The 10,946-nt window shown below is 63.7% G+C and overlaps 2 protein-coding genes across 2 annotated transcripts in view; both read left to right on the top strand.

Moving 5' to 3' along the window:
- The first annotated feature begins 20 nt into the window (after positions 1-20).
- ISG15 (ISG15 ubiquitin like modifier) lies at positions 21-4,228 on the top strand. The gene is made up of 2 exons (XM_028486819.2): positions 21-1,302; positions 1,762-4,228. The coding sequence occupies exons 1-2, from the start codon at positions 1,300-1,302 to the stop codon at positions 2,398-2,400; spliced, it is 642 nt and encodes a 213-aa protein (XP_028342620.1). The 5' UTR covers positions 21-1,299; the 3' UTR covers positions 2,401-4,228.
- Positions 4,229-4,537: 309 nt separating this feature from the next.
- Positions 4,538-10,946, top strand: part of LOC114485421 (agrin-like) — a gene marked incomplete at its 3' end in the record, with an annotated part of 16,764 nt that continues 10,355 nt past the window's right edge. The window contains exons 1-2 of the mRNA XM_028486818.2: positions 4,538-4,723; positions 6,909-7,170. Coding sequence (XP_028342619.1) covers positions 4,541-4,723; positions 6,909-7,170 — 445 coding nt within the window. The remainder of the gene's footprint in view (positions 4,724-6,908; positions 7,171-10,946) is intronic.

Below are 10,946 nucleotides of genomic sequence, written 5' to 3'. Positions count from 1 at the left end.
CCTCCCAGACCGGGGCACGAACCCGTGTCCCCTGCATCGGCAGGCGGACTCTCAACCACTGCGCCACCAGGGAAGCCCCCATGGCAGGCGGATTCTTAACCACCACGCCACCAGGGAAGTCCCTCACTGTGGTTTTGATTTGCATTTCCCTAGTGACCAATGATGTTGATGTTGACCATCTTTTCATGTGGTTGTTGGCCATTTATATATTTTGTATTTTAAAATGTCTATTTAAGTCTTTTGCCCAACTTTTAATTGAGTTGTTTATCTTTTTGTTGTTGAGTTGTATAAGTTCCTTATATATTATGGATACTAGACCCTTATCGGACATGTGATTTGCAAATATTTTCTACCATTTTGTGTATAGCTTTTTTTTCACTTTGTCAATGGTGTCCAGGAGTTCATTTTTGTAGAAAATAAGATACATCTCTTTCATTGAAACAATCGGAACAGGGACTTCCGTGGTGGTGCAGTGGTTAAGAATCCACCCGCCAACTCAGGGGACGCGGGTTCAACCCCTGGTCCGGGAAGATCCCACGTGCTGCGGAGCAACTAAGCCCGTGTGCCACAACTACTGAGCCCGCATGCCGCAACTACTGAAGCCCGCACGCCTAGAGCCTGTGCTCCGCAACAAGAGAGGCCACTGCAATGAGAAGCCTACACACCGCAACAAAGAGTAGCCCCCCACTCACTGCAACTAGAGAAAGCCCATGCACAGCAACGAAGACCCAAGCAGCCATTAATTAATTGATTGATTAATTAATTAAAAAACAATCTGAACAAATATTGTCATAAACAAATGGTGGTTGTCTCTGGATAGTTTAGATTGTCACTATTTTATGTTATTTCTGAATTAACCCTGGCAATGATTTGCAGATTGGTAAATGGAAAGTGAAAGTTTCCAACTGTTAGCTCATGTTATGATGTGTGTGCGTCTTGCAAAGGACCCGAGGTGTTGGACATGCAGGGGGTTTCTGAACACACACCCCTGGAGGTGGGGATGGTGTCACAGTCCCCAGGCCCCGCTGTCCATGTGGAAAGCCCCAGCCCACCCCTACCTCAGTTTCTTGTCATTGTCATTCTGTTTTGTTTCTGCTATTCACTCCAGGGCCCGCCTTGGGAAAAGGAAACCGAAACTGAAGCTGAATTCGGCTACTGTGTGGCTGGCTCCCCGACACCGCCCTCTGACATCGTTGCTCAGGCTTTAAAAGGGCTGAGCTGCCAGGGCTGGAGAAGAGCTGAGAGCGGAGAGGCAGCCAACCAGTGTTTGCGGAGGACCTGGCGCCAGAGCCCACAGCCATGGTGAGGCGGGTTTGACAAGTGGGGCAGGTGGGCCCGTACCCCTCCCCCTGGCGGCATCTCCCAGGGGCGGAACACCTACATGTGCAAGGCAGGCAGAGCTGCTCGGAACCCCCAGGTTCTTAAGCGTGAGGGGAGGGACGGGGCTCCTCTGACAGCAGGGTCTGGGTCCTCAGAGGGGGGCTCTGCCCAGGGGCCAGCGCTGAGATCCTTGGGGTCACAGCACAGGGAGGCATCTTAGCAGGTGAAGGAGGCAACTTGATGGCTGTGGGTGGTGGCTGTTCTTCTAGAGATGCCCGCATGCACTCTCCAGCACCTGGCGTCCCCCTCTTGGTGGGTGGGGAGGGTGCAGAGGAGGGAGCAGCGTCCCCGGGGTCTAACAGCTTGCCCCACTGCCAATGTCACGCGTGCGGTGGTCCTGGAACTGGTGCCAGGGTCTCTGAGCCTGTGTGATGCCCACAGGGTAGGAACCTGAAGGTGAAGATGCTAGGGGGCCAGGAGATCCTGGTGCCCCTGAGGGACTCCATGCTGGCATCCGAGCTGAAGCAGCAGATCGCCCAGCAGATCGGCGTGCCCGCCTTCCAGCAGCACCTGGCCCACCAGGACACTCACCAGGTGCTGCAGGACGGGGTGCCCCTGGTCCGCCAGGGCCTGGGCCCCGACAGCACCGTCCTGCTGATGGTACAGAGCTGCAAAGAGCCCCTGAGCATCCTGGTGAGGAATGACAAGGGTCGCAGCAGCACCTACGTGGTCCGGCTGACGCAGAGGGTGGCCGAGCTCAAGCAGCAAGTGTGCCAAAAGGAGCACGTGCAAGCCGACCAGTTCTGGCTGACTTTCGAGGGGAAGCCCATGGAGGACGAGCGCCAGCTGGGGGAGTACGGCCTCACCACCCTGTGCACCGTGTTCATGAATCTGCGCCTGCGGGGGGGCGGGGCGGGGCCAGGAGGGCCGTGGGGAGGGCACCCCACTGGGCACCAGGAACACAGTTGTGGCACCCTCTGTAGCACCCTTCTGTGCCCTTCTGGTGAGACTGGGGGAGGGGCGGAGGAGGGAGTGGTGCGAGGGGACCCAGGGTCGCTGGGGGATCGATCAGCAGGCTAGGGCGGCCAAGTTAAGGGACAAGCCTAGTGGGATCAAAATGGTGACCTCCCCCCGCCCCCAGAGAAACTGAAGATATGTCCCCACATCTTTGGGAAATTAACTTCTAGAGAAATAAAAAGAGGCGTATCTGCTGGAGCCCATCCGTGTCTTCACATTGAGCCATGGTCAGCCCCTGCCTGCACAACTGGTCCCCACCCCTCACATCTGGGTCAGCAGATAGCACAGGGAGGGGAAGGCCTGGTGAGGTCCCAAAGGCCACAAGGCGAGTGTCCCTGGAGGCGGTGAGTCCGTAGGGCCTGCCTGGGCCAGTTGTGAGGGAGGCTTCCCCACACCAGCTGGGGGCTGGGGGCCTCTTGGCCCTCCAGGAACCATCAGCCTGCACTGTCCAGCCTGCATTGGTCTGGGGAAAAGTGGTGACAGGGCCTTGGGCACACACATCGCCATCAGGGCGAGCTGCTGAATCAGCAGATACACCCTCCTTCAGGGTTCACTTCATGGAGGGGCCACAGCCAGTAGGTGAGGGGGTACCTGGGATGGGGGTTCCTCCCATCCATGTGGAAGAGTTTGTCCCAGATAGGGGGCACCTAATTTGGCAAAACTATAGCTGCTTCCACACCGGATGCGTCTTTCTGTGCCAGTTTTCCACATGAGCCACTCGGGAGCCAGGCTGAGTCAGCCTTGGACACGGGTGTGGGGGAGCATAGAACGTACACCTCTCTGGGCCAAAGTCCATGACTCTGGAGACACTCAGCCCTCAGCCTTCAGACTCTTCAGTGGCATTTGGCTGGAGACCCAGAAGCCCCCTTTCTGGTCTGTGGGGGTCCGTATCTGAGCTGGGGGGCCCCCCAGGTCTGGCTTGCCTGTGACAGATATGTGTAGACATGCAGGTGTGTGCGGGGGAGGGCTCCTGGCTCCAACCTCATTTCCTGGGCCCCCAACCTCACCTCTCTGTCATACTGTAACTTAACAAGGGTGAGCACACCCCCTTGGTGCCACCCTCCTTTCTCGAACCCCCCCACCAGGGTCGAGGCGAGGTGGGGTGCTCCAGAGGGGGCTCTGCTGCTCGCCCTTCATTGCCTCCGGCTCAGACATCTGTGGCTGGCTTGGGTGAGGGGACGTGCGGCAGACCCGGCCCTGGAGGGACAGAGGGGTCTCCTCTCCCTCCCCACCCCCACCATCTCCAGCTAGGTCGGGGTCTAATTTGGATCCTCTGGATCTCGGTTTACCCCCCTGGACCCTTCGGGAATGTCTGGAGAAGCGCCTTGGGGGAGCTGGGGAGGGGGCGTGGCTGGCCGTCCACCGCAGACGCGATCGCCGCCTCGGACAGCAGGGGGAGCCCGCAGCCCTGCAGAGGGGCCGGAGCTGACCCGGGACCGGGAGGTGGGCGGGTCTGCGCTCCGTTGCGACCAATCGCCGCAGCCCCCGGCCCGCATTGGTCCCGGCAGGCCGGGGGTCCCGGGCCGGCCGAGCTTCCGTCCCCAGTTCCAGCGAGGGGCTGGGGTCCCCCGTCGGGTTCCTCCTGCCGGGGGAGGGGCGCAGCCCTGCAGGGCTCGAGGGGCGGCGGGGCCCCGGATCTGGCAGCCCCTCCCCGCGGCCGGGGAGCCCCCGCCGCCCCAGCCCCGGCGCAGCCTGGAGCCCCTTGGAAGTCCCGTCACGTCGCTTCCAGATTATGCATTAACCCGATTTCAGCCGCATTTCCTGGCGGGGGTGGGGAACGTCCGCACAGGCGGGGGAGGGGCGTCCGTGGGGGGTGCGCCGCAGCAGAGAGAGCACCCTCGATCCCGCCCCGCCCCCGCCCCTCGGCCGGGCCAGGCCCATCACCCACATAGGCCCGACCCAGACTGGCCCTCTCCCTCCCCCAGCCAGGCTTCCGCCCGGCGCCGCCGTCCCGGCGCTTTGTTCGCGGCCGCCGCGGGTCGCAGGGCGCCGGGCGGGCCGGGGGCGGGCGCGGGCGGGCCGGGGGGGCGGGGAGGCGGGAAGGGGGTGGTGCTGCCCCGGGGCCCGCCCCCGGCCCGCCCCCGCGCCGCCCGCGCTCCCGCCGCCTCCCCGGGGCTGCGTCCCGTCCTGTCCAGTCCAGTCCCTGGCGCGGCCCGGCCCGTGAGCTTGCTCCGGCCGCCTCCCGCCGTCCTCCGCCCGCGCCATGGCCCGCCTGTGGCCGCTGCTGCTGCTCCTGGTGGTGGCCGCGCGCGCCCGGCCCGGCGCCGACGGGACGTGCCCCGAACGCGCGCTGGAGAGGCGGGAGGAGGAGGCGAACGTGGTGCTCACCGGCACCGTGGAGGAGATCCTCAACGTGGACCCGGTGCAGCACACGTACTCGTGCAAGGTGGGCCCCCGCGGCACCCCCGGGACCCTGGGCCCCCTTCGGACCGTCCTGGAAGCCCGGGTTGGGGGCCTCGCCCCCGCGATCCCGGCCCCCTGGCCCGGAGGTCCTCCTATCGCGACGCCGGCCGCCCCGCTGAGACCCCCCGCCCCGGGCCGTGGGAACGAGCCCCAGACGCTCCGCAGCGCCCGCGCCTGCTCCCTTGGCTACCGCCGACCCCCGCGTGGGGCGCCGCGTCTGGGAAAACTCGCGAGCGCTGGAGGGAAAGTTCTTGCGGCGCCGCTGCCATCCCGCCTCGCGGTGCCCAGGCCCCGGAGACCTGATCGTGTCTGCCCCTTCAACCCAAGCCCACTCCCTTATTGGAAACAAGTGCGCCTCCCCCCAGGGAGAATGTTCGGCTACCGCACCCCCTACCCACCGGCCAAAGAAAAGGAACAGGGACGAGGGGAGGTGACGCTTTCTGCTCGGGGTGGAGGTGGGGTTTTGGCCTGTGGTCAGTGCTGTCGCCCCCCTCCCCCTCGAGGCGAGAAGGGGTGGCCAGGAGAGAGTGGAGGGGTGCACATCTTGTCTCCCAACCCCAGGGCTCCTCGTGGGGCATGCTGCAGTGATGGGTGTGGGGGCCGGAGCAGAGAAGTGGGCGGGGCCTTTGCTGAGCCTCAAGTGTCGGGGTGCAGGGCAGGTGCCCCATCCTGCTCCTGAGAGACCTGGATCTCCCCCGGCCACAGGGAGGGGGGACTTGCCTGGCCTCTCCTTCAGCTGGATCTGGGAGCCCCCTGGGATAGGTCTGGTGGGTTTTTTCCCACAATCTGTTCCTAGGGAGGGCTCAAGGGACCCAGGGCCCTGCCCCCCTCTGGCCCCTAAAACCACCTCCCCGACCAGAAATCGGATCATTCCTCTTCCTTGGAGATGGGGAGGGGTGGCAGCTTCTTTCAGCCTGGCCTGTGTGGGCTACAGCTGGGATCCCCCGCCGGGCCCCCTCCCCTCCACCACCGCCAGGGCACTTTGCCAAGTCCCTGCAGGATTTTCCCGACTTCCTCCCCGCTGCTCCTGGGTGTGGCTGGGGTGGGGGGAGGCGATGAAAGCCACCCAGCCCTCCCCAGCTATTTGTCGTCCTTCTAGAGCCTACTGTGTGTCTAGGGGTGGGGGGGGAGAGTTGGCCAAGGCTCCCCCACCTCCCTGGGCCACTGGAGGGAGGAGGGAGTCCCTGCGGATTTCTCAGACCCGGGGCTCCCAGCATGGGCAGGCAGGTGGATGGGCCACCATTGTCTTTCATTCCTCATTCTGGAAGGCCTGGCCCCCCAGAGCTCCTGAGGAAAGGGGTGTCTTCCCAGGCGCAGCATGCATGGGCACGTGTCCCCATTGACCTTCTGCTTTAGGGCCGCCCGTTCTGACTGCAGCCCCTGCGACCCTCCTCCCCCCACCCCCAGCAGGCCGTGGACGCCCTGGTTTGTCAGAGCAGGTACCCACAGGGCCCCAAGAGCAGAGTGGGGAGGGCGGGGCTGCCCTGTGCTGCCCAGGCTTGATTTTGAGGTCCACAGGCTGCGTTGACCGCACTCACTGGAGGAACCTTGCAGGAGGAGGGCATTTCACCTGCCGGGGGGCATGGTGTCTTCGCCCACCCTCAGGGCTGCATGGAGCCAAGCTGGCCCAGAGCCCTGAGCTCAGAGCTCATCACCCTGAAACTTAATCATCCACCTTAGCTGCTCCTGGCTCTGCCCAGGGGTGGGCCGGAGCAGTGGGTGGGTCGATAGGGAGAGTGGGGCGTGGAAGGCAGGCACCCCAGGCCGGCTGGGTCCCCTCCCCGTGTCCAGCCTGAGCCGAGATGGACATTACTGGAATTGGGGTGGCTGCGGTCACTTAGACCTGGGGGCTGGGGGGCTGCTTCTTGAGGAAGGCGGTGTGTTTGCAGGCCAGATGTCCTAGTGTGTGACACACATGGCTGGGCCGTGGCATCCATCGTGTGTGTGCTTCCCCGCAGCTTCCTCCTGGGGGGGCTGACCCGAAGATCTCCACACATCTGCCCAGGGTTTGGGTCTATCTACTCTGGACATCTGGCCTGAGCAAGTGATGTGGGAAGAGAGGAAAAAGCCCAGGTGCCAGTCTGGTGTTTGCCTCTGGCCTCTGCGGCCACCCCTCCCCAGTGGGAAGAGGACCACTGACACCTGCGCACCCCCCATGTCCACCCCAGGTTCGGGTCTGGCGGTACCTGAAGGGCAAAGATGTGGTGGCCCAGGAGAGCCTGCTGGACGGAGGCAACAAGGTGGTGATTGGTGGCTTCGGAGACCCCCTCATCTGTGACAACCAGGTGTCCACCGGGGACACCAGGATCTTCTTTGTGAACCCTGCCCCGCCGTACCTGTGGCCGGCCCACAGGAATGAGCTGATGCTCAACTCCAGCCTCATGCGCATCACCCTGCGGAACCTGGAGGAGGTGGAGCACTGCGTGGAAGGTGCGTGAAGGGGGCAGAGCAGAGTTTGCTGTAGGCTAGAGCACTTGGCATCTTGTGGTCCAGCCTCCTTTTCTGAGTCCCGGCTCCCTGGCTTCCCAGACGTCTCAGCTCCAATCTCTGATGTAAGCAGCGCTCCCCACCCTGGCCCTGGAGATGCCACCATTTTTTGTCTTGGAGCCAAGCGAGTCCCAGCCCTGCAAAGGGACAGGCCTCCTTTTTCTTCCCCTCCCCCTCCGTAGTTCTGCATGCCCCTCCCTTCCTGGCGCTCCCTGTTCTAGAAGAGAGGCTGGGACCAGGTGAATGAACGTCAGTTGTCTGTGTTCTGCAGAAGCCCAAACATCTGTTTAGACAGGGCCCAGATGTTGAGCAAACCCGTTGGGGTGGGGCTTAAGGGTTGTGCTGGAGGTGGGGCTACCCTACCATGTGTTCCAAGAGGCCTGTCATTTCTGGGAGGGGCAGTTATGTGGAGTGGGCTGCTTCCAGGAGTTTGAGTGGGTGTGGGAGCCCCTCACAGAGGTACAGAACCTTTCCTTGTCTGCTCCCCCAACGTGTCCATTCCGAATGGCCCAAGAGCCTCCCTCCCCCAGCCCAGCCTCTGAGAGGTGAGCGGGGATCACATGACCAGGGCTCACCCACCCACCTCAACCCAGGAGAATCCCAGCTGGGGGCCGAGACCCTTGGCTGAGGAGTGTAGCGGGGGAACGCGGGAGCTGCCCGTCGCCCTCACATCCTGTCTGTCCCCCCATGGCCGCCTGGGAAAGGATGCACGGGAGAGGGTGGAGAGAGGAGAAGACGCTTCCTCCCACGGCAGTGGGAGGGGTCCTTGACTTCCTGTCCTGGGAAGGTGACCCTGTCCCTCCGAATTTGCTCGGCTGGCCAGCAGGGAAGTCCCATCTTCTACCCAACTTACTGCTGTGATGCTGGCTTGGCTTTTGTGGGGTCCTGGGTGGTGGATTCATCTGGCCTGGGGCGGACTGTGCCGGGGGAGGGGCGGGATCTGAAGTGGGGAGCCCTGTAGCATCCTGCTCAGCCTGTGTAGTCTGTTGCTCCTGGGGCTGCGTCCAGGGTCCCGGCCTGCAACGTCATGCAGAGAGGCCAGCAGGGCTGTGTCCCTGGTCCCTTGCAGCACCAGCTTAGCTGAGGAGGTCCCAGCATGGCCCTCCCACCAGGTGGGTGAGGACTGGAGACCCTGGCCTTGCTCTGGAAGCTTGTGGTCTAGGGAAAAGATGGGAGGGTGGCAGGGAAATGGGGCAGGCTGTGGGGTGTGATGCCCAGTTTTGAAAGATGAGTTGGGGGCTAAGGAGAGGGGTCAGGGCGCAGAGTCCCCTGTTTCTGCAAGATCAAGAAGGCGCATCATCAACTCTGCAGCTGGGTGGGTCCAGCCTGAGGGTCCACGAGTCAGTAACTGAGGCCTTCTGTGGGGTCAGAGGACGTGTGGCAGGAGGGCCACCCCGGGCAGAACAAGATTTGCCATCTTGCCAGATCCTGCTCTACCCAGGCCGGGCCCGGGTTCCGGCTACCTCAGGCTGGGCAGAGGGGACACCTGGAAAGGAGGGCCCACAGGGAGAGCTCCCAGCGAGACTTCACCTACTGTATGCTGGCTGGCTGCCCGGATAGGGACCAGCTAGGCCCCCCAGCTCCCGCTGGGCCGGTGGGGGGTGAGTGGTGCTGGGGTCCACAGGCCAGCGTGTAGCAATGGGGTGAGCACCCGGCAGGGGCCGAGGCCACCACACTCTTCTGGGGTGGGCCTGCCAGGAGGAGGGTCTTGGGGAAGGAGGTTCATGGAGAGGAAAGGAAAGGAAGTAGCCTTGACTGTAGCTTGGAGCCTTGTGGTAGAGCCAGGGTGGAGGGGAAGCCCCCAGGGAGGGGAGGGGCCCAGAGTGAGAAGCTTGGGGTCCACTGTAAGGGGCCAGGGAGCCCTGGAAGTTTTGAGCCCATGACACGGATCCCTTCTTTGGAAGCAAACCGGGGCACCTTGAGGGGCAGGGGCTGCGGGCAGGGTGGGTGCATCCCAGGGACCCCAGTTAGATGGGGGTGCCTCCCCCTTGAGCCTCCGGAAGGCCTGAGGAAAAAGGCCCCCTGGAGCTGGGGCCAGGCTTGGGGAAGAGACAGTCCTCTCCCCACCTCCCCCAGCAGGGTGCGGCTGGGAGGAGGGCCCACCTTCCATTCTGTAGGAGATAAGGACCTCAAACCCCACTCCAGGGCTCTCCAGGGAGCCAAGGCCTCACCCTAGTGAGGGGTTAGGGTTAGGGATGGGCAGGGCTTGAACTAAGATGACCCCTCCCTGTCTGATTCTGACCCTGTTCTGTTCCTGGGAGCCTGCAGCTGCCCCTGCCCCACAGGGCCCAGAGTGAAGGCTGGGCAGCCACTGATTGGTGGAGGTCACCCCAAGACCACCCAAGACCCCTGTCTCTATCACACCTCTCCCCGGCCCCCAAAAGGCCCACAGCCGCCAAGGTCAGGGGCACATCCTGCCAGGCCCACCTCCCTGGATGCCCCCAGCTCATCCCCACCTGGGCCCCAGCTCTACTGGGACTGCCTTCCTCAGTTTCTCCCCCAGGGCCTGCAGGGTCTTCCTGGCTCTGGGCCCCTGCCCCAGCCTCCAGCCCCCAGGAAGCTCCTCCCCAGTCCTCCGCCTGGGGAGCCACATTCCGAGCATAACTGAGACAGGTATGTGTCCCTCCCTTTGCGCCACCTGTGGGTGAGGGAGACGGCTGCTCTGCTTCAGAGCAGCCTCTTCAGGAAGGAGCCCCTCGCCCCCTGCTTTGTCAGGGAAGTGGCCTGGCCTCTTCCAGTGCCAGCCGCCCACGCACCATGAGCCTGCCCAGGCTGGCAGCTGAGCAGGCATCTCCTCCAGCCTTCAGCCACTTTGCCCTGGTCTGGGCAGCGCCCATACACTCCCACCACCCTCCCCTCCCCCACCTCATGAAGACTGGTCCTGGGGCCCCCTGAAGCCCCTAGGAGGGATGCAGGCCTGGGGCCCTTCCCCAGGCCTTTCCCTGCCCACTAGGAGCCAGGAGCAGAGAAAGGAAGTGTTGTCTGCCCTCTCCAGGTCTGGCACAGGGACAGGGTCGGTGAGTCTGGCTCTGGCCCAGCTCAGCCCTGCCCAGCCCTGAAGCCCGGGGTCCTGGCGGCCGTGGCCTAGCCTGGCCAGCCTGATTCCAGCGAGCACCCTCCCTCCCTTCCTCCCTGCCAGGCCAGCCTTCTAGGGCTTTTGGGAAGGCAGTCCTATATAGCTCAGGCCGGAGAGGGGCTGGGTCCCGGGCCGCCAGCCCAGCACTGGTGCAGGCCCTATGGCCTCGGAGCTCGATGTGGACTGCAGACACCCCCAGACAGGGACTGGCCTCCCTGAAGCGGAGCGGGGGCAGGTAGAAGTCCAGGGGGAGCTTCCTGGGCGGGCCCTTCTGCTGTCGGGCACTTAGCTTCGGTGCCCCCACGTCCTCTGAGCCGGTCCTGCTCAGGCCACATTCCTCCCTGAGGTGGGAGGCGGCTCTCCTTCCTGTCCCTGTTTCCCTCTTCCAGAGGGTAGGCTCTCACCCCACCCCTCCAGACCCGCCTAGCACCCTCTCGGCCCCTCCCCGGGGCAGGTCATCGCAGAGGAGGCAGGCCCAGGCTGGAGGCTGCCCGTCCAGGCTTTCTCCTCCCTTCCAGCAGCCAGGGGTGGGGCATCAGCTCAGGTGGGGCGTGACACACACACACACACACACACACACACACACCGCCCCCCCCCCCCCCCCCCCCCCCCCCCCCCCCCCCCCCACCCCCCCCCCCCCCCC

This window comes from Physeter macrocephalus, unplaced genomic scaffold (assembly GCF_002837175.3).
Source record: "Physeter macrocephalus isolate SW-GA unplaced genomic scaffold, ASM283717v5 random_1391, whole genome shotgun sequence".
In the NCBI taxonomy this organism is placed as follows: Eukaryota; Metazoa; Chordata; class Mammalia; order Artiodactyla; family Physeteridae; genus Physeter; species Physeter macrocephalus.
This window is presented reverse-complemented; position numbering and strand designations above follow the sequence as displayed.